Source organism: Pezoporus wallicus, unplaced genomic scaffold (genome assembly GCF_028554395.1).
Source record: "Pezoporus wallicus isolate ANWC-B61680 ecotype Strahan unplaced genomic scaffold, APGP_CSIRO_Pwel_v1 contig_5787, whole genome shotgun sequence".
Taxonomy (NCBI): domain Eukaryota; kingdom Metazoa; phylum Chordata; class Aves; order Psittaciformes; family Psittacidae; genus Pezoporus; species Pezoporus wallicus.
Genome location: NW_026637253.1, coordinates 283,467 through 309,763, shown reverse-complemented (window position 1 = coordinate 309,763; position 26,297 = coordinate 283,467). Strand labels below are relative to the sequence as shown.

The 26,297-nt window shown below is 39.7% G+C and overlaps 1 protein-coding gene across 9 annotated transcripts in view; it reads left to right on the top strand.

The window, feature by feature from the left end:
- Window positions 1-3,413: 3,413 nt before the first annotated feature.
- UBE3A (ubiquitin protein ligase E3A) overlaps window positions 3,414-26,297 on the top strand; it is a 53,362-nt gene continuing 30,478 nt past the window's right edge. Inside the window, exons 1-6 of one of the 9 annotated variants that reach the window (XM_057404453.1) lie at window positions 3,414-3,534; window positions 7,236-7,330; window positions 12,898-12,965; window positions 20,213-20,358; window positions 20,966-21,082; window positions 24,356-24,400. In XM_057404453.1, coding sequence (XP_057260436.1) covers window positions 21,063-21,082; window positions 24,356-24,400 — 65 coding nt within the window. In that variant the 5' untranslated portion in view covers window positions 3,414-3,534; window positions 7,236-7,330; window positions 12,898-12,965; window positions 20,213-20,358; window positions 20,966-21,062. Of the gene's footprint in view, window positions 3,535-7,117; window positions 7,331-12,897; window positions 12,966-20,212; window positions 20,359-20,965; window positions 21,083-24,355; window positions 24,401-26,297 lie in introns of all 9 variants that reach the window. The other 8 variants (XM_057404452.1, XM_057404454.1, XM_057404455.1 and 5 more) reach the window with 8 other exon arrangements.

Below are 26,297 nucleotides of genomic sequence, written 5' to 3'. Positions count from 1 at the left end.
AAAATGCACTTGATGCTCTGCAGGGGACAAAAATCCCAACTCCAAACCAAGTGTCAGCTACTATTTGGTAAGAAAAAGGGATAAAAAAAAGACAATCATCATACAAATCCACAGTATTCCTATCTTGGATATTTTGAGAAGCCCTGGTCCTCCCTGCTATAAAGGTGGGAGAAGATGACCAAATGTCCCAATAAAAGTTTATAGAGACAACTTCCACACAATGACTGACTGGGATATATTGCAGGAAGAGGTTTAGAAGTGTCATCAAAGCATGCAGGGGTAAAATCGTGAAGACCAAAGCTAGGCCACAACTGAAATCCATGAGGGATGTAAAAGACAGTAAGAGCATGTGTAGTTACATCAGCAGCAAAAGGAGGACTAACGAAATTGTGGTGTTGCTGCTTAATGGGGCAGAGCACGTAGCGGCACAGGATGTGGAAAAGACCATGTCAGTGTCATTGCTACTGGCAAGGTGTGGTCTTGGGACTCCCAGATCCCTATGGGTAGTAGCAAAGCTTGCAGGAGAAAGGTGCTGCTCACAGAATAGGAGGATGATGTTAAGGGCTACTTAAATAAACAAGACATATATAAACTCATGGGATTAGAAGCAACCGAGCACACTGAGAGATGTCCAGTGTCACTGTGAGCCCACCTTCTGTCATCCCTGAACAATCGTGGTGCTCATGGAAGGTCCCCAACTGCTGGAGGCAAGGAGGATCTGGGGTATGGGGATCAAGGAAGACATGGCTCATCAGCTTAACCTGAAGTGATTTCCAGAATCAGTAAGAGCAAGATGACTGGGAACAGCCAGCATGGATTTACCAAAAGCAAATTATGCCTGACCAGCCTGAGCACCTCTGTGATGAGAAGACTAGCTCTGAAGGCAAGAGGAGAGCAGATGTTGCTTACTTGGACTTTAGCGATGACATGCTTCCCCATAGCATTCTTACAGGCTAGGAGGAAATAACGACTGAACAGGTGTGCTCTGCAACAGATCAAGGGAAAGGCAGCAAATGAGTGCATCTTCCAGATCGAGTTTTCTCAATATTACTATTTCTGAGGTAATAAGAAAGCTCATGGTACAATAAACTTTGTCCTGAATCTGAAATTTTAATACACCAAAGCTGGCAAGTTTTGCTACTGTGTGGGAGAGTGTCCAGATGCAGAAGTCTGTGTTCATTCCAGTGATTATTTTTAGATGAATAACAATGTCCACCTTAGCATAGCAATATACCCTGCTTTCAGACCATGCTGTGAAGTACCCTTGCACCTCAGTCTTACTATTCCAATTATACCTCTACCCACCATATTCCTTGTGAGTACCAGGACTCTCTGCCTGATCTGTAACAGTGTAGTTTAAATCTACCAGACTTACCACCTATGACCTGTAGCATACAGCTTAGGTCTTCCAAAACCATGCTAAAAACTATAAGGTATCCATGCCTTCTTAAAGATCTTAAACACATTTCCTGGCCCAGAACAAATACTTTGCTTCAGTATTGTACTTTTTGAGAATTTATGGTTTTAACAGTTTATTCTAACATTTAAGAACTTCTCATGCTTCTACATCTATTTATTTATTTTTAATAAAAAAGTATGCTATCTGCAAGTGTAGAATCAATTCTATTAATTCCCTTTATTAAGGGTTAATATAAAAAAGATTTAGATCTGTTTTCCTTTTACTTTCTATTTATTCCTTCCTCTCCTTCTATGCTTGCAGCTGCACAAATTCAATGACTTTAAAAAGTCATCATCCCTAAAAGTCACATTTTGCATGTGTTGCTCAATTTTGAAATTACCTGATCAACCTGCTTTCAACACTGACCTGCCAAAGAGCAAATTTTACCTGTGCTTTTAAAACCCCTCCAAAAGCAAACTTGCAATGCATAGCCTTAGTGTAGGTAGGGGAAGGAAACAAATGACAGATGAGTTAATGGGAAAACTGTTCTCAAGGGCAGGTGAACCAGCCAGGCTTCGGGCACGGCTGCTCAGGGTCAGGGTTTCTTGCTCATCCTTAGTCCGCATGCCCAGTCCTCACTGCTCCCCAACCTTCCCAGCCCCACCAGCCAGCTCTACACTCTGTGCCCCCAACGGTTTTGGGTTTGAGTAACATGGGCCTCTTGCTCTGCCTGTCCTCATCCTCTCCTCCACTGCCTGCACAGGGAACTGACACAGCCGGGATGGCCATGCTGAGTGCTGCCTGTCCCCATGTGCCTTGGCCAGCAGCAGCAAGAGCAGAATATGGCCCCAGCGCAGGCTCCCCTCCAGAGGTCATTGTCCATTCCCCTTCTTGCGCTCCCTCCTGCGGGCCAGCCCTGGCACCCGGCCTGGATTAAACTTGATATACCCTGGGCAGGCTGCCATGGGGCCGTGGACAGGCCTGACACCACGGCAGGCCTTGATGGTGGCCGCGCTCTCTTTGCTGAGGGCTCAGAGGTGGCAGCGGTTTCTCTCTTTGCCCGCAACAGCTGTGTCCCCTTGCTGTGCCACTGCTCACCTCTATGTCTGCGTACTGTCCTGCCTGCAGCCTTGCTGCGAGCAGGGCATGTGTGTGTGAAAGCATGCATGTGTGTGCACAGGAGCGTGCCTGTGCACCTCTGGTGTATCAGTGTGTATACATATATAGATAAGCATATAAGCATGCATGCAGATATACATGTCCCTGCACACGTCCCTGTGTGTGCGTCTGCGTATACGTCCCTTGGTGTGTATGTGGATATAGACTCACAGAACCATAGAATGGTTTGGGCTGGAAGGGACCTTAAAGATCATCTAGTTCTGAGCCCCTGCCATAGGCAGGGACACCTCACACTAGACCAGGTGGCTCAAAGCCCCATCCAGCCTGGCCTTGGAACACTACCAGGGACGGAGCATTCACAGCTTTCTTGGGCAACCCATTCCAGTGCCTCACCACCCTCACAGTAAAGAACTTCTTCCTAACCTGAACTTTCCATTTTAGTTTAAACCCATTATCCCTTGTCCTATCATAGGTATCATATATATCCTACCCTATATGTACATGCATGTGCCTGTCAATCCCCACACACAGGGATGTATGTATATATATGTATATAGGTGTATATATGCATAGATACGTAGGTGCGCGTGCGCGTGCACACTGCCGGACAGGCGCGTATCACCGTCGGCCCCACTCTAACTACCGCACTCCTCCCGCCCCCGCTCGGCAATCCGCCCCGCGCATCCTCCGAGCTTGCGCTGCGCCGATATCCGCGTTGCTCCCAAGATGGTGGTGCGGGGCTCGCGCTGAGAGTGAGCGAGTCCAAGACAGGAGGCGCAGCTGCGGGCCTGGCCCGCCCTCCCGCTCTCGGCAGGCCGCTCCCTCGTCCCTTCCCGCCAGGCCGCGTCCCCGTCTTCTCCGCACCGGGGCCCCGACGGCTCCGGCAGCAGCAGCAGCGGCGGCGGCAGCGGCGGCTCCTCGCCTGCGGCCCGACCCCGAGCGCAGCGCGGCCCCCGCATGATCCCGGGCGACGGTGCCGGCGGGAGTGACCGGGAGCAGCAGGCCGCGGCGCCCAGGTCGGTAGGCGCTGCGCAGCGCCCAGCCCGGGGAAGGGCCGGGACGGGGGATGGCGCCCGGCTCACGCCGGCCCGGAGGGGGAGGGAGCCGGGAAGCGGCCCTGCCCGTTTCCCTCCGCTTGGGAGATCCACTACCGGGGGTGGGGACGGCAGGCGGGAGGCGTCGGCGGCAGGGGTGCGTGGCCCCCGTGGTCATCCACCTCCTCCCCGTGAGGCACATGGGTGCGGGGCTTCCCCGTCCCTCCCCAGAAGCGGGAAGGCCGGGCGGGCAGGTGGCTGGGCTGCAGCCCGCCCCCAGGGAGACCTGGGCTTGCTGGGCGACCTTGGGTGAACCTAGCCTGTCCCTGCCTCAGTTTCGCGGTTCTGCGGGGCTGCTGTGGCCACGGGGCGCCTGGGTGCTCTCGGCATGGCCAGCTCGGGCAGCCGGGGAGGTGCGTGTGTGTGAAGTACTGCGAGGGTGCGTAACTAGTGTGCAAGGCCTGCTTAATAAAGTAGCTGTGTTCACTTGCTCTTATTACCTTTGATCCAGTCTGAAGAGTCGGATCTTCTAACCTGAACAAACTGCTTTGCTAGTAAACGGCATCTGTCACCTCCCACTGCAGGACTTTCGGGGTTCCGTTTTTAAGTGTAGCGGCAATCGTTCTTTTAAAGGAGCTCTGTGGGGCATTACAGTTCACAGCTGATTTGTGTATCTGATGCCTAAGATGAAGTGATGTGGTCATTCAGAAGTTAGTACTGCTGAGGGAACAAAGCATGGTCTACAACTCTCCTTTAAGTGGCAAGGACCTGTAATCCATAGACTTTTGGTTATGCTTTTTTTTTTTCCTTCTAGTTAATGGGAATACTTTGTTTGTTTTCTTCTGTGTAAGCTGTGTTACAGCTCTGGAAGAAAACCTATGTCTTACACATCACTTCAGGAATGGCCTCTCTGTGTCTGTATGGAAACTTCCCTACCTCAGTAGGTGGCTGTGCAAACCTGAGGCTCTGTGAGAATCAGCTTGTCAGATTAGTTTTACCATGCCTCTTGCAGGTCTACCAGAAAGTTCCTCGGTGGGAAATTTTTATCTGATTTGAGCTTTGATTCCTAACAAAGTAAAATATATTGTTATTGTATGTTTTTGTTTATGTTGCTGACTGGTTTGAAAGGAAGAGGTCTAAAACATAAGATTAAGTTACTAATTCATGCAAATAGCATCCAGTTAGAGATTCCACACGAAGAGGGAAGCTAAACTCTAGGTTGTGTTGTTAGACATCTATGACTGGGTGAGTTGATAACAGAGGTGGTGAGAGGTACCCCTTGATAACAATGAAAACTGCTGGAAAACAGGCTTTACAGTTTTAACAAACTGTTTAGTTTGGATGGTAGCACGGAATACTCTGTGCCCTTTCATCTTGGAAACAGTTGAAGGTTTGAAAATACTGTGAAACTTGGAGTGTGTTGAATTGAAAATAGGAAATGTGCGTTACCAAATGGCTGTGGATATTCCACAGTTTTCCTTACATTCGTCTTTTAAAAAGTTTGCAGTGCCTATGACTTGTCTTTGTAACAGTAATGTTCTGTCAATTTGATATAGACAAACCTTGAAAGAAAATCTAGACCACTGCTTAGGTTTACAGGTCTGAAAAATATCTTTAATTGAAATTATTTCTGTGCAGTATTATGGGATGCTGCATCTCTCATAAAAGAGATGGAATACCTTCCATTCCACTCTAAATGTTTGCTGTTTAATATAGTGTCTTTCATACTAGAATCAACAAGTTTTTTTTCTGTTTACCAGCATTGTTTGCTGGTTTTCCTGACTATCCCTAGTATCTCCCAAGAATTTATAAATAAAAGCATCAAGCTAGATGGCAAAATAGCTTGATTTGTTTGGGATTTTCTAGGGACATGATTCTGTGACTGTGTAAAGAAAGTGACTGAAGGGAAGGCAGGCTTGGAACAGCAGATGAGTTTAACTTGTTCACAGCAGTGTGTTTTAAAACCTAGAGCTTTCAGTTCAGGTGCTCTTCAGAACCCTTAACGTTGTGTGGGTTGATCCTTTTTTTTAGTAGCAAACAAAGCTTTTAGTCTTTTCTTAATTACTGCCACTGCTTAAAGGCATATGCAGATGATTATTCTTTTGTGGATGGGATTTAAAACTGTGTGTGTATGTTAAATACACCAAGGGATGTTCTCAGCTTGTTAGAGCACCTTAGTGATATTGTCCCTGTTCTAATTGACTTGAGGAAATAAAACAGATACTTTTTCTTTTCACTTCATGTTTGGTAGGAGCAAGCCTTTTTCAGAATTATGAAATATGTACCCCAGTAGGAAATCATGCTTATTTCACTATGAATATTTGCTTTTTAACCTTGTAACATTTTGTATAAACAACAGTGTAGGACATGATGTGGCATTTAATGTGGAATGAATATAATGTTTACATTCTTATAACTGCATCAAATATGCATCACCTTAGTTTTTGCTATGGAATGAATTTTTTTTTTTTCCCTCTGCTTCTTTTGGTTTCAGTTTATTTAGTGAATATTCAGAGAGAATTAATCTTTTTTTTTTAAATTCAGGAAATGTTTTTCCCTCTCACCACAGCAGTGTATTCATAAACGGGAAGATAAAAGCCACTAACTCTTAAAATAGAACATGCAATTGAGGGACAAGGGGAAAGAATTCCTAAAATATGTAGGCATATATCCCATTTTCAGTGTCAGTATTTGATATTGTGGGCTAGGTCTTTGCTTCGCTTTAGTTAATGAATTGATATTGATTTTTAAACAAAGATGTTTTACACTTTTTTCTGAAGTATCCAGTAGCTGTGAGTTTTACAGAGAAGTGTTGAAAGATTTTCTGTCATTAATCAAATGCTGATCTGTACATGGAAGACGGTAATACATTTGCTGTCAGGTTCTGTAATAAATAATTTAGAATACGATGTTTACTAAAAAAAATTAAAAATATAATTTTCTCCCCCACTCCCAGGAGAGTGTTGTAAGCTTTGCTAAATATTTGGTTCCCAGAAACAACAGCAGTGAGCAAACCACATGTTAGAAGTGTTTTTTTGTCATCTTAATATTTTGACCTTAACTTTTACTGCATTAACTTCTTGTACTTACAGGCAGTGCCTGACAGCCTTATAAAGCCCATGAATAAAAGTTTGGAAAAAAAACAGGCTCATATGAACAATAATGTGTGTAATGTATCTGGTTGGTCTGCAGAAAGTCAGCAAATGCAGTGTAAAGGTAACATTTTGTAATGAAGCAACACTTCAGTAGCTATACTGGCTGGTGAGATGTTTCTTCAGGGAAATAACCTTGTAGGGTAAATATTTAAAAAAAAAAAAAGATAAAATCAAATAATGTTGAGATCCAGGATTCGTGGTTAGCAATACAATACATGACCAAATAGCACTTTTAATTGCTATTTTTGAATAGTTCCACCTTCTTGTGGCTGGGAGTTGACAGGACTTATTAACAACTTACTTGTTGCAAAATTACATTATAAATTAAATATTACCATGGTGTTCTGTCTCACAAATACTTGTGAATTAATTTCTGAAAGGAAACATTAACTAATTCTTACTTCTAATAGGTTGAGCCTGCTTCCCTGTGTTATGAAAACTGCTGAATGGAGGAAGAGGGTGGAAGTCAGTCTTTAGCGATACTCTTTCCTTTACCATCCTGCATGGTTCTTTACCTGTGTTTTACAGAGTGTTGAAGAATTAGGAGAAGCTGCAGTTATTCAGCTGGGTGAACTAAATGGGTGGCTTGCCTCTGGACCCTGACTCTCACTTCACTGTCTTAGGTAAGAGGGGTGACCTGCTTCTTTTGAAGCAACTTGCATTTCCTTAGAACAGGTGTATGTGTTTTAAGAGAAACTTCTAGTTTGTGAAGCAGTGGTTTGTTTTTTTGTTTGTTTTGTTGTTGGGGTTATTTTGTGTTTTTTTTTTTGTCACCTGGTGGCTTGAAAAGAATTATTAACAGCATGTGGCTGTTCTAGAATTGTCTTTGAAAAGCACTCCTATTTGTATCCTTCCACATACCTTTGAAAACATGCTCTATGTTGACATACTTTACCTTTGAGAATCATGCTTATCTTGTGTGGTATTTTGACAGTGGAACTGTCCCATAGGTGAATTACAGCAGTGATAGTTTAGCACAAACTTGAACTGATATACCAGCTGAGTGCTTGATACTGAGGGTATAACTTTTTTCATGGAATCATAGAATAGTTTGGGTTGAAAGGAACTTTTAAAGGTCATCCAGTCCAACCCCCCTGCAATGGAGCAGGGACGTATACAACCAGATCTGCATGTTCAGAGTCCCGTCCAGCCTAACCTTGAATTTTTCCAATGATGCGGTATCTACCATCTCTCTGGGCAACCTCTTCCACTGTTTCACCACCTTCATTGGTAGAATTGCTTTCTTGTAATTAGTTTAAGTCTACCCTCCTTTATTTTTGAAGCATTACCCCTTGTCCTATCACAACAGGCCTGTGTTTGTCCTATCTTTCTTATAAGCCTCCTTAAGTACTGGAAGGCTGCAGTAAGGTTTCTAAAGTCTACCTGGAGCCTTCTCCAGGCTGGACCACCTCAGTTTGCTCAGCCTTTCCTCATAGGAGAGGTGCTCCTGCCTTTTGATCATTTCTGTGACCCTCCTCTGGACCTGCTGCAACAGATCCATGTCTTTCCTGTCTGAGGATCCTGGAACTGGAGGCACTACTCTAGCTAGGGACTCACTAGTGCAAAGCAGAGGGGCAGGAACACCTCCCTCAACCATCTGGTCACACTTCTTTTAGCGCAGCCCAGGATACAGTTAACATTCTGGGCTGCGAGTGCACATTGTCAGCTCATGCTCATTATTTTATCCACCAGTACCCCCTAAGTCCTTCTCGGAGGCACTCTGTATTAATATCACCCAGCCTATATTGATACCAGGTATTGCTCTGACCCAGGTGCAGGTTATTGACACTTGACTGTGTTGAACCTCATGAGGTTTGCATGGGCCCACTTCTCAAGCATGTCCAAGTCTCTGTGGATGGCATCCCATCTCTCAGGCGTGTCAGCTGCAGACTTGCAGAGGGTGCACTCAAACTGTACATATTAAATAGTACTGGACCCAATACAGACCCCTAAGGAACACCAGTCATCACTGATATCCATCTGGATGTTGAGGTGTTAACCGCTACCATCTGGTTGCAGCCATCCAACCAATGACAGTTGAAACACATGCTGGTTGTCTTGAATCACCTCCCTGTCTTCCATGTGTCTTCGTGTTCAATCCTGGTGTGACATAATGTCAAACCTGTGACCTAAGTACCTACATAAGACAAAGTATCAAAACCTATAAGGTAGTTTGAAACCCAGTTTAGGTTTGGTCTTGGTGGGCCTTGCATCAACCAGTGGGATCACAAGCATAAAATTATGGAACCTGTATTTGGGTTTGGCTAATTGCATAGCTGCAATTAGTCCACATGATTTTCTTTTTATTCTGTCCTGTGAGGACTGCAGCAGGACTCCTGCCCTGACCAAACTAGAGTTCTAGGGACAAAGCTAGTTACTCATCTGTCCTTCATAGAGGAGATCACACCTCTACTCCCTTTGATGGACTCTTTTTTGGACTTGTTGATACTCCCTTGATAATTGTTACATTAAAGAAATTGGTGAAATGAAATGAGAATGACAGACGAAAACCCCTTTTCCATACCTTTAGGAGCTGTGTGCAGGGGAGGCACAAGACCTGCGTAACATGCCAAGCTTGCACGGTGCTGAGAGATGCCAGACTTGTCCAGGCAGCTGGGCTCTGGCACTGCTTGTGTACTCTTGCTCTGGTATGCTCTGTGGGACCCAGGTTGGAGCAGCTGCAGTTCAGCAGGCTTGGGGTGTCAGGGGGTGGTGGAGTGGCTCTTAAAGGAGCTGAACTTCTAAAATGGTCTGCATGTCAAAGTACTTCAGAAAATGCTACCATAGTTGTAGACAAGTTTTTCTTTGCAGATGGTTAGTCATGTGCAGGAGCTAATTAATGCTTAAAATATTTTGATTTTACAGTATGGTAATTTTCATTTTCTTAAAAGCTATCAAACTTCTACAAAGCTAGATGATACTGAAGAGGTCTATCACTACTTCAGAATTTCCGTTTTCAGTATCATGTCTCCAGCTTTCTTATTTGTATAGCCATATTCAGATAATGATTACTTTTTATTTCATAGTGAAATCCCTTGAGCAAAATTGTGGTAATAAATGCTGTGGTTTAATATGTGTATATACGCTATTTTGTTTTTAGAAGTTCGTGGTATATGAGCATACACAGGCTGCAGTGGCAGCACTTAGATGTGTTTCAGCTGTTGTAGCAAAACTTACCTATTTGGGACCATGACAATACGTACTTAGAGTCTACACAGTCTGCAAGTCCCATCAGAGTTCAAGGGCATGGGAGCTCCTAAGGGAATGTGTCACTTTTGTGAAATATTGGTATTTTTTTGGTTGTAAAGGTTGAGCCCTTCGCATTGTAGGGTGGTGATAAATACTCCATTTGTGTGGCTCCCCTGACCTAAATATCTTACTGAAAGAAGGGTGTTTGTGAATACTTGGTGGTTTTTTGTTTGGCTAATGTTATGTATGTCAGTCATGGAAGAAAATTATTATTTAAACTCTCTGATTCTCTAATACAATTTCAAATACATAATGCTACATAAAACACCTACCTTTTTTTAAGGGTAGTGCTCAGAATTTTTTATTTTGCTCCTGTCTTGTGACAGTTACTGGAAAAAAAAAAAAGTGGAAAACATTGTTTAATGACCAGATAGAGGTGATTTCATGATGTCTTGCATCAAGCCAGACATGAAAGTTGCAAAGTATTTTTTGTAATATAGAATTAATTTCTTAAATATTTTGCAGTTCTGTACATTATAGTTTGGTTAATTAACTAGCTTAGCATCTTTGTTAATATTCAGTGTGCCTTAAAGTCTCTTATTGAAGATATATGAGAGTTGTAAACAAGCAGCTCTTTTGGCTCTGGTCATGTGACACATCAAGATTTCTTCTTGTTGAGTGGAAGGAAGCAAGTGTGTTAGCCATGCTTTAGTCACATTTTCCATTTGCATTTTTTTTAGGCAGTTGTGGTAGCCTAATGCTAATTAATGAGTACTAAAGGTGAATGTTGAAGCACATGACTTCATTAAATTATTTTCATTCTTTTTAGACAAGCATTACAAATTCTGTATTTCATTTCGATGTTGGTCGTGTAGCCTTTAAGTGTAGTTTTTTAGTAGACTGCTGAATTCCTGCTTTGCTCTGGTGGTAGCTGGTGGAAGGAGTTTGAAGAAAGAGGACTAGAAGTCCAGGAGCTTCGGTTTTGTGTTGCTGGAATTGCTCATCTGCTGCTAGCTACATGTTACTAAGCAAGTCCTGTGTCTCCCATCTCCTCTCTGCTGTGGTCTTGTTTCTTCTGTAAATTGTACTGTCTTAAACTACACAGCTTCAATTATGTTGGGAACCTTTGTTGTCTTTTCTCCTATTGCTGGATAATAATCATAAGATCCTTGATAGATGTTTAATTTTGATACCTTTTCGTGTTATACTTTGTGCTCTGCTCATACACTGTGGATACTGATGGGGCTTTTGTACCTTAAAGGAGACTGAGTGAATTTTATATAGATGATATTGCTTTATCTGTGTACATGAAAAATTATATGCATTGGTGTTTGAGCTGGAAGTCTTGTGAAACAAGGTATGAAAATATTGGTCACATTTGTCAGAGTATTTCTGAGTTTGCTTAATGGCAGCACTGTGAATGAAGAATTATTCTTTAATAGAATATAAAATAGATATTTTAGATTTCTGTTGGTATGGAGAAGTGCCACCTCCAAACAGGAAAATCATCAGTTATTGTTTCATATTGTTCAAATAATTTTCTTTTTCTTCTGAATGGTACCAAAGTTTTATTGGTGTAGTTGCAAAACATTAACTCATAAATCCACATAATTATCCTAATTGTTTGCTGAAATAGCAGTCTTGTTTCATGAAACAGGTAGGGTGTCCTGTTTAACTTTTTTCTTTACATACAAAAAATTGTGGACAAATTGTTGGTGGAGAGAGTGCTTTACTGGCACGACTGTTTCAGACCAGGATCACCCCATTTCACATCCCTGATAAAGAACTGGGCCTTTGGTGTACTAGTTGGGTTCTCTGTGGTTTGACATATTTTAAGGCAAACCAAAATGTACTCTTAAGGTAACCGGATCAGTGTTTCCTTCGTGGGAACTCTCATCTGTATTGGAGATCAGCCTAAATCAGCAGCATCGGATTTGCTTGTTCTAAATACAGTTTTAGAACCTAGAAATTAAGTATTAAATCTTATGGTACTGAAAATGTGATACTCTGTGGCAAATAAGTAAGTTGGGTGTTTTGGTTTTGTTTGTTTGTGTTTTTTTCTTTTCTTTTGAAAGTTGCTACTAGATTTCTTTATATGCTTATTTCTCTCACTTTTTTCTCCCAGAAACTGGTTGTGCCTTTAGGTATTTGTTGAAGATGTTTGAAGTATGTTTTAATCATGCGTCTGTTGTTAGTTATGGCTTGCCTGAAAACGAATGAATTGTAGATAAGTTTATCAAACTCCACCAGTTTTGTGCAGCCCGGACAAAGATGTGGTTCTGTCTGTGACTTCTTTGAGCATTGGGTGTTTTTTTTTCTAATGATAATTACCATTAGTTAATTAAAAAACAACCAAAAAACCACCACAATAAAAACAACAAAACCAAACAAAAAAGAACCAAACAAGCAAAACCCCAAAAAGCACAAAGAAACACACACAGACAAAAAAACAAACAAACAAAACCCAACCAAACAAGAAAAAACCACAAGCAAACCCTTCCCCACCCAAAAAAAAAAAAAAAAAACAAAAAAAAAAGGGGGGGGGAGGGAAGGCAAGAAGAAAACACCAAAAAAAATGGGGGGCAAGAGGGGGGAGAGAAGACCATGCCAGAATCTTCAAGAAGAAGGAAATGGATATTTATCATGAGCTAGATGAATGGAATTGTAAAACTCTATTGCATTACTGTGGAGGAATGATTTGTGAGCATTGTATGTACAGGCTTTCTGCTTTTGTATTTTCCCTAACATAGTAGATATTTTCTATTGTGCTTTTTATGGGAAATATGATTTAGCTTGGGAAGTCATGATTTAGTTTTAGGTAGTCCTGTGAAAACAGGGGGTTGGACTCTCTATGGGTCGCTTGCAACTGGACATACTCTGTGATTCTGTGTTTCCTTTAGTTGCAGCTTGTGACTGATTGAATGTATCATTTTGAAGTTGTATTGAACTTGTACAAGCACAGTGTGAAAACTGGAATGTAATGGGGTTTTTTATATTGTAGGTACGAGAACTGTAGAAGCCCATTTTAAAATTTGAAAGAACAAGTTTCTGCAGCTCTGGAAAGATATGGTATGTTTATGTTTTCATTTATAGTGCATGTATGCTAGTAATTATAGTATGAAATAATTATCTTTTGTTCCCTGGTTAAAAAAATGAAAAGTTGAAAATAAAGTCAGGAAGAAAAATGCATTCATTTTTCCTGTATTTTTTTTAGCTGTGATTTTTACTAGTTAGGCATAGTGCTCTAGAAAATCGACTAAATTGAGATTTTTTTTTTTTTTTTTTTTCCTTGGAGAATACTAAAGATTTGGTTTTGGTTTGTTTGGGTTTTTTTCCTTCCTGCTGAGCACATTTATAGTGAGACTTTTACAGGTTTTAGGAATGGCTTGAAAAATAAGCTCATAACTACAAGAAAACTTAAGTAAACATCAGTGTAAGTTAAATATGTAAATTGGAATGCTAGGAAACAGCATTGCCCGGAGAAATTGTGGCTTCCCTATCCCCGGCAGTGTTCAAGGCCAGGTTGGATGGGGCTTTGAGAAACCTGGTGTAGTGGAAGGAGTCCCTGCCCATGGCAGCAGGGTTGGAACTCAATGAACTTGAAGGTCCCTTCCAACCCAAACTACTCTGATTCTATGAAATACAGAAGTGTAGCCTTCATTAGTAGTGCTAACATCAGCTCATAGCATATGGCATTTTTTTGTCTAGGCTCTTGAATGTCCAGCCAGCTTAAAAAAATATACATGTATTACCGCAAGGTTGGAATCTTAACTTGTAGTTATTTTAATTTTCGTTTTCTGACTATTCTGGTGTAGTCCTGTGGAGATACCTGGTAGTGAAGAATGACTGCGCCACCCTAGGGTTTCAAGTTCTGTAGTTCTGCAGTTTGGTACTTAAAGAATTTTGGAAGTTTCTTGCGTTGCGGCATTCAGAAAAACAATTACTGGGTTGTTTTTTTTTTCTACCATATTAAATATGTCTAATAATGTACATAAAAGCTCTATGTGAATACATGTAATATATAAAATTAACTGCATCTAAGCTACATCCATACTGTTTTTAACCATTTAAAACATGGGAAGAAATCACTAACTGCTGATAAGAGCTTTATATGCCATGGGTGTATGTCTGGGGTTTTGTTTTGGAGATATTTAACATAGGAAAGTATTTAAAGTTTTGAAATCTCAACCTTGCAGAAGGATTGTTTGGTGTCTGTGTTTTAAGTTCTGTTTCATAGAAAGCTATAGATGGGACTACTTTAAATATAGTATGTGATAATTAAAGATTGTAAATGACTTAAAGCTATAATGTTACATTATCACAGTCCAGATGTTCCTGAGAGAATTGTATAAATTGGTCCTTTACTGTAGCAGGCATCTGGTAGGTAGCATATATTTTTGCACCCACAGCACCACTGGGACCACCCACCTGCTTCTTGCTCTCCAGTTCAGTACCAGTTGTGTGTATGATGACTCTTCTTCAAACTTAAACCGTTACTTCTTTCTTGCCAGTTTTGATACTGGCTGCTGTTTTCCAAATGTTTAACTGCTTGCCACTGTATGTATGCATAGCCTGTGTACTGGTATTTCCCCTCTAATCCCCCACAATTTGAGTAATGAATGCTAATGGAATATCAGAAGAGCTGTATGTTATGCTACAGAATTGCGTGATTGCTTGGTCTTAATATAACTTATGTATAAACAAACATGCTGATGATACTAAAGAACTTGGTGAACAGAAAGGTATTTTACATGGAAGGCTGCATGAAGGATGGGTAGCAAAAGAAAGCAAAATAACTAAGTATAAACGAAAGGACAGATGGAATAGAAGTTTAAATATTAAAACTGAAGTGAAGGTGTAGAACATACGTGTTTGGAAAATAATTTGATACCCAGCCAGTAAAAGGAGAACTACTAGAAGAAGTTTAAACAGATGATTGGATTTCACCTCCTGATGTAGGAGGGGTTTTCTAATCATAACTGCATATTATTTTGGTGGGAGCCTGTAATAGCAGGCATAATTGAGTTAGAAACAAATGGCTCTGCTGTAAAACCAAGGAGTGTGTGTAGTGGAAAAAAAAAAACAGCTGTGTTCTAAGTGAAAAATGTAGAAACTAAAGATTATTTCAGGTCTTTCCCTCTTTTACAGAGGTGAATAAACTACATCTATGATCTTATTGAAATATCAAACCAAAACCAGATGTTGAAAGGAAAGTCTAATACCCAGAATTGCAGGGCTGGTTTTAGAAAATAAGTCACAGGCCTTTAGCTTGGCACGAGGGCGGAGGAATGGGGGCAAACACTAGACTTTTTTCTGTTGCTGTATGATTTCTGGACTGTTGACATACGGGCAAAGTAAGTATTCAAATATTACAAGATTAAGCTTTTGTGTAAATCTGTAGTTGATCTCTGTATATCAGGATGCACCAAATTCTACTTTTATTAAACTCGGTAACTTGTGTTTTTACTGAAGTGTAAATTCCAGAATGGTGCCAGCTTTAATCCGAAGATAGTAGCAAATTCAGATCCCTACCCCAAATAATTTATTCGAGTGTTAATTATCCTTGCTGTTCTGCATGTTTCTCTTCCTACTCTAATTTGAATTTGTCAGCCTTCAGTTTCTAGTCATATGGTGGTTTTATATGCTTTCTTTTAATTGGAAGCTCTTTTTTATGTGTTCTTTATGTGCAGTGAGAGGACTTAGTTACTTCCAGTATCCATATTGATTAGCATGATTAACTTTGAACTTTTTCCCTTATCTAATCACAAGGTACTTTTTCCTATATTCATGCTGTCTTTGTGACTCTTTTCTGCTACTCCTAGAACACTGCTGAAGAATATTGAATAATTGGAGAGCTGGGCATAAGTTTTGAACATGTCAGAAGTACTTTATGTAGATGAACAGGCACTTTTCCAAGAGCCCTTCATATCAGTTGTTCTAGCTGTAATACTGGGAGCACGTGTGTGTTTGCATATCGGTTACGACTGTTTTAATTACTTCAGGTTGGCATTTTCCAGGATAGAACCCAATTCTTTTGGTCTTCTAACTCTGTGACTTTGTTATTTGCTAGATGAATGGTTTGGCTTACTAGTCAGTGGGCAAAAAAAGTACAGATGCATTACTACTGGTTTTCTGCAGCTCCATTAGGATTTATGTTAACAAGTTTTCTTAGTGGATGTTTTATTTTACTTTAGGCTCAGTCAACCTCATATTAGTTGTATGAAGAAAACTTCCGGAATCTTATGTCCATTTGTGTTTTCTCTGCTGGAAGAAGCATGCAGGCAATGAAAATAATGTCTTGATAAGGTTGAAAACATCAGTTAAGTCTCAAACATGATTATTATTACTTTTTTTTTTTTTTGCCCTCCCCTGCAAATGGCAGTTAAGATGGAATTTAGGGACTTGGTGAATATTCTACAGTTTCTTCCAGGATACTTAAAACAATCTCAAGTTATAAAAGACCAGCTTTTCTATTAATTGTCAGTTCCTTTTTTGAAGTAGTAACCTATCAGGGGAAGTTCTGAGGGTACCTTGTACTGCATAGATGGTAACTGTTTATTTCATCATAGTACTCAAAAATCTAGAAGTGTATCAAATTCATTCTTGGAGGATTCAGAGTGATTCTTCAGAAAACATGTGAAAGCTGTCTTTAGTGTTATCTTCATGAGATGGAGGATTATTTTTAATTAAGCAACTCAAATTCTGGTACTATAATGTCAGGAAGGTCATGGTAGTTCTTTGTACAGGTGAATCACCCCTGTTTTCATGAGATCACCTGTTAAAAGGAGAATTTTAAAAAGAAGAAAAATTGGATCAAAGATTACTCAGGTGGATACTTAAAATTCCTTTGTAAAAGAAACTTAAATTCTTACAAATGCCACCTCCAGGGCACCCATCCTTCAGTGAGGTCAGTAAGAAGTTACAGTTTAAATGAGAAAAGTGTTCCTTCTTTCTGGGATCTTCATAGATCTCATATACTAGGTGTCAGCTGCCTGATTGCTGTGCTTTCACAGAAAATGAACATCAAACAACACAGAGAAAGTAATGGGTATAGAAAACCCATGTAAGTGATAACTTTCAATTAAGTGATTTGTACCTGGAAGTTTTTTGGCTTTATTTTTGATTGCTGACAAGTAGGTGCTTATGTTCTCCATGGTGTGGCTTTAAGTTCTGTATGTTGAAGTTGGAGACCTCTTCTTGGCTCCTGTTTGTGATCCTAGACTTTTGAGATTAAATGAAACATGCAAAATGAAGATCTCATCAGGCTATGCAAAAAAGTTGCTTTTAGCCCCTTTTAATGCATCTGAACTTGTTTCTGACTTCTTCCTCTTTCACTCTTTTCTGAAAATCTGCACCTTTGCCCCCTTGGAGAAATGGGTCTGAGTTGTCTCAGACTACTGCATAAACATTATTTATCCTGTTGCATCTTGATGAAGGCTATTCCAGGGAGCCACATAAGGTTCTTCAGATATATGGTTTGAGGGCATGGATCTTGTGTATTGCCTTGCTAATTATAATAGGGGTTGTTGCAGTCCTGGTTGAGTCTACCTCTTGTAAATAGTCACTAAGCAGATACAGATGTGTCTCTACTGGAGGCTGCCCAGTCCCAAAGAGCCAAGCAGCCATCTCAGGTTTCTTGGACATACTCCACAGGCACAAATTTAGATGCATTCAGCTGCTCAGTGTGTTAGTGAAAGCCTAAACTGTAAGACATGCTAATCATAATTATAAAAATCTGTTTGAGTAATAAGAATAAATATCTGCTCTGGGGCTGCTGTTCCTACCTTAGAAAAGGTAAGTTACATCCAGAGTGTGTTTTGTAATGGCATTCCTGTGACAGAAAAGTAGTTGGTTTAGGTCAGTTTCCTATTCTTCATAATGTCAGTTTCCAGAATGCTAGTATTCTCATCACTGTGGTTTCCCTTTCCTGATCAAATAGTGTCCTTTAACTCTGTTACTTGTTGTGGGGTTTTTGTTTGTTGGTTTTATTTATTTAATATTTTTTTTTGCCTTGTTTGGATCAACAATCAAAATGTCCTTTGTTCAAACTAGAATCAGAATAAGGGATCTTCTGATGGCAGTCTCCTTTACCACCCACCCTGTGTTTCAACATGCTGGTCTCTTTGCCAGGAGACACTACTCTGCTGATGCATGAATGAGTAAGGTTTTAGAAAAATTCTTTCATCTATGCTAGGGAATCCTTGCCTGTCGTATTCTGTCCCAAGGAGTGGCAGCACGGATAGGTGGGGAAGGTAGGACAAGAAGGAGATAAAAGGGAAAATGATTCATTAAGATTTCTAGCATCTGGATTGTTGAAAGGTAGCATGAGATTCATAGACCCCATACAGTAAATCTAGTTTTAAGGTATCTTGTTACAGATTAGAAATGTGCTGATTCAATCTGTAGACACAAATTTCACTACAAAACTTAGATGAGTTAACTTCACCTTGGTGAGATTCATGCTGGCTTGGATGCTGCCTCTGTTCACAGAGCTGCTGTAGATACTATGTTCAGTGGTATGCTAAATCTGACTAACAGAGTTGGAGCTGTGTCAGGCCTGGGCACAAACTTGACTTGGCCATGATTAGTAGAGGTGCCACCTCAGTGCACATTCTTCAACATTCCAAAATCTGATAGTTTTTGAATCCAGTACCAGCACTTTACGTGTTCCTTCACTGTTAACAATCATGTTCATGGCTTCTATAATATGAAACCTCAGGAAAACCTTTTTTTAAGGTTGCTCTCAGCCTGTTCTGACATGCTTCCACTTGAATGGAAGACTACTGTAACTAGCTTTTTGCCCATGGTCTGGGTGGTACAGGATGCAAATCCAGGTAGGGAGTGATTGATTTGGAACGTGAGCCGATGCTGCCAGCAGTTGGACAGAATGCATGTTTCCTAACACATGAGGAAATTAGAGATTACACCACTGTTCTCTTTGACCAGCATGCTGCAAGTTACTTAGGCAAAGATCTAGAAGTGGTGTTAATTTCTGTATGCATTTTTACAGAACAATTTGACATCAGTTCAGAAAGCAGCAAGAATTTAGATTTAACTTTAGAAAGAAGCACTGCCTTGGAATAGGCGTTTGCTTATTTAAAGCAAAGGCTTGCCTGAAAGTAGACACTGTCAGGTCTTAAATAATCAGAATGCCATAAGAAATGTTTTTAAGACTTCTTAGTTTTGCATCAGCATCTTGATTTTTGCTTTTCTGTCCAGCTGATGGTCAGTGAACTTTAATTTGAAAATCTTTACCCTGTTTGTCATTTAATGTTGACTGATGAGGAACCTTTCCAACTGACTCTTAATGGTTGCACTGTGTTCCTGGCATTGACTAAGTTAAACTTTGACAATTTATACCTGTAAAAGTACTAGAGAACCTCTGCTTTGTTTCAGAGGGTTTTGGTGACCTGCTTCCTTTTTACTTATGTTAACTGCACTTGTGTTTAGATGAGAAGACACAAATATAACTGATGTTAAAAAAATTAAATGACATTTTTCCTATCTCAAGGAATGTACCCAGTAAAGCTAATAAGCATCATTCCAAAATTAATACACATTTGTTCTGTTGTGGGGCTTGTAGCAGAATAGCAAAAGTCAGCATTTTTTCTGCCAAATTTTTGAAAATCCTGGGCCTTGTTTAGAGATAAGTGATTTCATATCACTGACAAGTCAACAGTTAACAAATTAGCATTGAGAATGCTTGATTGCTTATTGAGCGTCTTTACTGAAGACTCTTGTAACAGATTGGACTGAAGCACAAAAGCTTTCTTTACAGGAACATTTAAAACTGTCTGATGTGCTCCCTTAATACTTGTACCAGATCATTGTGACTTTGGAGAGCTACGGGTGTGCCCTGAATACCTTGCTAGCCTTGTACACCTTGCTAGCCTTGTACACCTTGCTAGCCTTGTACACCTTGCTTCTGTGTGAGGCTTCTTCATGGCAACCTTCAGATGTGGGGAGTTTTATCTGGGACTGAGCCACAGGAATAAACTGATACTGTATAGAGGTCTGCCTTCATAGCTACTGGTGTTTAGAAAAAGATAACTTTTTACTTACTAAACACAGTAATAACATTTCAGTTTTAATCGAACTTTATATTAACAGAAAGTGAATAATGCTTTGTGGTCTGACTCTCCATCAGAGGCCTTTTTTTCTTTACAGGCTTTGTCCAGTGCGCTTAGGAGCTTGGGTGGGAGAAAGAATGGGATTGAATTGAGTGTTGAGGGTTATATTTGGAAATATTTTTTCAATTAACTTTAGTTTAGAGTAGATAATAGCAGTAGGTAAGAGACTAACTGGTTCCTTTTCAGCCATGGAAGTAATCAGCTGGGGTGGTCCCAGGGCGCTCTGGGCACGAGTATTGCTGGGTGATCATTGGCTGCCACCTGCGTGACAAAATAAAGGACCAACCCTACAATTTGTACCGTGGAGCCAGATCACAGGAAACAGTTGACAGGTAAAATACCCTTTTGAAAATTTAAGGGAGAGAAGAGTAGATGCGGCTTAAATGGAGCAAGGAACCTGAAATATTGGCCACAGATAGTAAGGGTTGTTCCTCTGAAACTTTTACATAGCTTTAGCCTACTTTATTGTGGGGAGAGGCACATGGCAAAGTGCAAGTTACATGCTGCTCCCCTGGGAAAACGGAGCCTCATTAGGAACCAGTATCAATTAAGTTGTGGCAGAGAAATGACTAATGGAATTTTATTGTAGTTAGAAATTACAGTTCATATTTATGCATATGCTTCCAAATCTTCAAATGCTTGTTGTCCTGATGTTGAGTGCTTTCCACTTGTCCAAAAGATGGATTTTAGTTTTTTCAGAGAGGCTAAAACTAAATTGATGAATTTTCAAGTTCATCAGTTGAGTGTACTGTAATGAGTTACTCCAGAAGTCTTAAAATGCCATTCAGAAATTAACTTTTTTTTTTGTGCAGTAGGTCTTAATCTTGCAGTTAATGCTTAACATCAGTATTTTTTTCTTCTGTTTTATGATTTTTATTTAGCAGACTGGCTGAAAATAATTTGTAAGGACTTATAACTAAATTATTTTTAATTATTTAGAGTTGTTGAGCTTATGCTTAGCCCAGCGTGATACAGGACTGGTGTGACAACTCGTTTTTAATCAGTGAATCAATTGTGATCACCCTGATGTCACCGAATGGCCACAGCTTGTAAAAGGTAAGTATCAAGTGTACTGTGTTGTTTCTCAGGATCAGTATGTTTCAGTTTAATATTTTTTTCCTAAGTATTTTGTTTGTAAGGCTTGAAGTTAGTTTTGTAAATAGTATTAAGGTGTATTGTTTGTTTAAGATAAATCAGTTGTCAAAGTTGACTTGCGCTCTTGCTTAGAGTGATTTCAAAGCTTGCTTAGCTTGTCTCTGCCTGCTTTCTACAATAAGAGCACTGTGGTGCTCTGTGATAGTCCTGTTAAGACCAATATTATCACTTTTGTCTCTGGTGTTTTATACTGTCACACTGAAATTCTGTATAAATTTTTTAGCATTCTTATTCAAGGAGTGGCTTGCAGAATGGAGAAGTTGCTCCCTGTGTTATTGGAAGCGAGCCACCATTTCAATTTGCTAGCTCATACTGCAGTATTCAGATTAGTTAGTGTCTTGTGATCCGTATCTAAGATCTAATTCAAAGCTGAAATTTATAAGAGCATTTGCTCTGTGATTTTCTCTGAACAGAACTCTTGTTTCAGATTTTAAGCATGATGAAAAGACATCTTGCCATACTGTGTAGTTCTTTCTTCATACTGTTGCTTGCTCAGAGGAATAACAAGGTATCTTGTTTGTAAACAATTGGGTATTGCAGAATAAATAGCTTCTCAACAAATACTACATTTCCTGTAATTAGATTGATGTTCCGCATTGTTTTAATGAGTCCTGAAAGCTCATTTTATCTGGTGCTTATATCACCATTTGAAACCTTTTAAAATCTGGTTAGTAATTGCATTAATACTTGTACAAATCATAGTTATGCTAGGTCTGTTCATGCTATAGAAAACAAATTAGCTGAAGGAGTTTGATCCCTGTTTTCTCTAGAACCATTTACCTTAAAGGACCAAACCTTTTTTTGACTCAGGTTTATTTTTTTCTGAACTTTCCTAAACCTGTGTCTTATATTATTGTCTTGCAGAATATTTTTTTTTTTTTAGCATAATATCATGTACTAACTGTGCTGTCTGTTCAAAGCCCAGGTAAAACTCACACAAATGTTAAAGATAGGAAAAGATTTTGAGTGTACAGATAGCTGTGATTGCATCTGTACTGCAAATTACCAGGCTACCTGTTTTACATGATATGTTTAGGTGCCAGTCTGCTTTTTTTCCTCTTAACTTTTCATACTGCTGCATATTTTGAAGGCTCAAAGCATCTTCTTGGTGTTTGTGAGTTAATGCTATTTCACCTGTACTTTCTTAGCAACTTAAGCATTACTCTTACCCAAAGCTTCATTGTGTCATATGACTGAAAGGTCACAACTGCCTCAAACTTCCAGTCTCTTTGCTATCAGTTTCTGAAGTCCTGAATGTGAATAGAGGAGCTAGTGAGTATGAACATAATAAACACTCTTGTTTCCACTGTTCTTCAGGTCATACGACTTCTAGCACTTGGATGCTTAGGCGAATAACTAGGAAAAAAAAACAAAACTAAAACTGAAGTTTTTTTCTCTCTGCTAAGTATTTAGTGACCTGGTTTGGTCACTGGAGTTGAAGGGAAATGAAATTTTGATTTGTTTTGCTGTTGAGCATTTTTGTCAGCAACTGTCTTGTCAGTCCTGAACTTCACTCAGTGAGGGGAAACATCATTTGGAGGGAATAAATAAAGACCAAATTTTGAAATTGGGCAGTTCTTATTATTTCCCAGCTAGAGGGTATTTGCATTTTAAGCATCAGTATAAGATCAGTTGGATGGTAATTTCAGAATTGTTGCTAGTGTTAGTTGAATTTTGTAACTTGGTGAAATATAAACAGATTACTTCCTGTGTTCTTCAACTGTCACTGCATGGTATCCAGCTTGCCTAGGAATTTTTAAGTTGTCTGCCAGAAATGCTTTCTAGGCACTGGATCTGTTAATGTGGTACAGTTTGGTAATATCCAGGAAGTTGCTCTGGTATGTCGGTAAATGAACTAAGATTTTAGTAGAGAATTGAGAGAATAGTCCAGGCTTTACTAGGAGGGACCACCCAGTAAGGTAGCATAATGAAACATGAAAAAAAAAAATGTTTCAGGCTACAGGTGGAGATTTCCAAGAGTGTTTCATATATATAGTCATATAGTAAATAGAGAAATTCAGGAATTCCATTCCTCTAAACAAAGATTTTCTCAGTGAAGCTATGGCAAGGCCTGCTTAGCTGTGCTAACTGAAGGCCTGTAGCAAACTGTTGAAACCTACAAAGTGAGTTCTATTTGAAGATTTTTAGCTCGCTTCTGTTTTAAGAAAGTTGTCATGAAAGACATTTTTGTTCATGTAAGCTACAGAGTTTTATTGCAATGGCTGTGCTCTGTTTCCGCTTCTCGGGCAATGTATCCTTTGTGTCAGTTATGGTCAACTGTACCAAAGTCTATACCCAAGTGAAGGTTGGCTATGTTCTTAAGGTATGATTCTCAAGGCAGCTAAGGTGATTGAAGTTAAAACTGCTGCCATGTCTCCTGGCTCATTGGCTACAAACTCACAACATAGGCGGAAGTCCTGAAGGAAGGAAAAAAATAATCAGTATAAAAAAATCTATTAAATGTTAACTTCTTGAATTTGTGCTGCATAAGGAAGAAGATGATAATAAGGAGGAGCTGTAATTTAGCCTACTTAAGTTAATATGGAACTATACCCCTTAAGTGAGTCTGTAAATTAAGTCAAGCTGCTGTTTGTGTGTTCAAAAATGTTGGGCAAAAACCTAATCCTGAATATTACTGTCTGACCTGTTGGTTGGAAGGAAGAAACAGCTGCCTGCAAGATTATTTCCATAAATTCAATTTGAGAGATGTATGAAATTTATTTTGAGATGCTGTTGAGACCTGTTTTGGAGCTGCTGCTTGTTAGAGTCCAGCTGTGCAGAAAATTTTTTTGTAACAGTTGATCAATGGTAAACTTTGAGTATATGTTTTAGTTACAAAATTGATTGTGAAGGTTTAGCCCAGAAGTGGTGTAGTATGTAATCTGAATAAGGAAGTACTGCCAGCAGAACTCTTCTCTAATGCCTGCTGTTGTGTAAGCTGTGAGGGAAAAAGTGCTGTCCTCCTTAAAGAAATTTGTCTTAATTATATTGTCAGGGTTTACATTATAAATTGTCTTCTAGGGTTTGGTCAAACAAACTGAATGTGGAAGTGCATAGAAGTTGATGTTTTTACTGGCAATAATACAGTATCATCACTTTCCACCTTTCCTAATTTCATATTGTAATGACTTACAAAACTTTAAGCATTATTTGTTATTTTATCTGTATTTGCAGATCACCAGGAGAACCTCACTCTGAAAACATTGAAACTAGCCGAATGTAAGTAAATGAGTTGATGAGTTTGGTATATCTTGTTTCAAAATGTTTTGGACATATGTAACAATCTTGCACCTGCTTAAAAAAGAAAAAAAAAAAAGATGACCAAATCTGAGGTGAGCTGTGGATTTACTGTAGAAAATTTCAAGGTAACATTTTGCTTTGGAAAAATAAATAGCTTTAAGAAACTGATGTTTTTTTGGTTGGTTGGTGTTTTTTTGTTTTTTTTTTTTAATTGTTTTTTTCTGATAGTGAATAGGTTGAAAGTTCAGGCATTTAATTTAATGTGAACCAGTAGATGGTAGCATAATACAGTGTCAGAAATCTTCAGGCCTGTCTTCAGACTTGACAGTAGGGGTGTAATTTCTACCTGCTGTTCACTAACATCTTGCATGGGTTTGAAGACACTTCAGTACTAAGGCACAATACCTCCTAATATCTGTTGTGGCAGATGGATTGCTGAAATAAAAAGACTAAAAAAGGTCTGAATTTGTCATGCACGTACTAGTTAATTCTAGAAACAGAATGCTGGCTTTCTTAAGTTTAAAATACTAAACAGTGTTCATGTAGCATCTTGTTCACACTTTTGGACCTTGTTTTGGTATATCTTCATTAGCCTAGAAGCCAAGATTAACTAGAAGCATGATTGTGATAGGCTGAAATCTTCATTTCAAATTTTAAAGGGTTGCGCGTATGAGAGAAACATAAAAAAAAAAAAAGTTATTTGAGGCTTTATTCTTCTCTAAGTTAGCAAACACATTCTTTTCTAGCTATTCAAACTGTCCTGTCATAGAACTCTGAGAAACCACAAACTGCTTTTCTGGCTTAGAGCACAAGTTCCAAAATAATAGAGAGAGCATAGCTGAGTAGTTAGGGTACTGTCTGAAGCTTTGAAGGATCTGTACTCATTTCTCTTCTCTGCCTACAAACTTCTCTGATCTTAAACTGTCTCCTCCACACCCTCCCCCCGAGTGGTCTAGCATTCTACACACTGTGGCTGAACGCCAGTTTCAGGATGTTTTGCAGGCTTGGGGATATAGTGTGAATTGCTCAAGGACTTCTGTGCTGTAGCTGCCCAACTTGGAGATGAGCAAAGCTGAAGTGCCCACATCAGACTGCATACCTAGCCTTAAAAGTGATGAGAAGGAAATGGGAATGCTTTTCCCATGTGTTTTTAACAAGTCTCTGCAGTGAAGTCTTTTCTTGTGCAGGGATTTTTCCTGGGAACTCTTTTCCCTCTCATGCACATGTGTTACAGAAGTGCTGTCTAGCTGCTTTTTTAGGAGTACAGGTTGCAGGGATCCAGACCTTAGAAATGACTGGCTGTTGCTGTGTGAACATGTTAGAGGCAGAGGTTGCAGAGCAAAAAATCTGCCATAGTCTCTTCTGCTCCAGTAGCAGCCCTTCCTTCATTGTGTTTTATTGTTCCTGCAGTTTAGTTTTGTGTTCTTTTGTTTCCCTGGCCTAGTCAAACAGGGGAAATCAGTCTGTAGCCTGGCTAATAGTATGCTCTGCATATTGTCAGTTGGACTAGTGCTTTTTACACATCGTAAGGAAAGATGTGTTGGAAACAAGCATCTTGACTGGCATGAAATAAAAACTCTGTAAGGACCTATGAAAAATGAGAAGGAAAAGGCAGTATAACTTTTTATGCTAGCAGTTTGACAGTTCTTTTTTGTATGTGTTCTTATCCTTAAAACTGAACCTGGAAAAGTGTCTACAGTAGCAAACTTTTCTGTGGGAAAACTGATTTTTTTGGTGCAGAATGATGATTGGAGTTACCCTGTGGTTTCAGGTGTCTGTCTAAAATAGATGTAAGCCAGTAAGCTGTAGGGATTCGCATATTTGAGTAGTAGTTACACAATATTAATGCATGGTACCATTTCAAAACTATATTTTT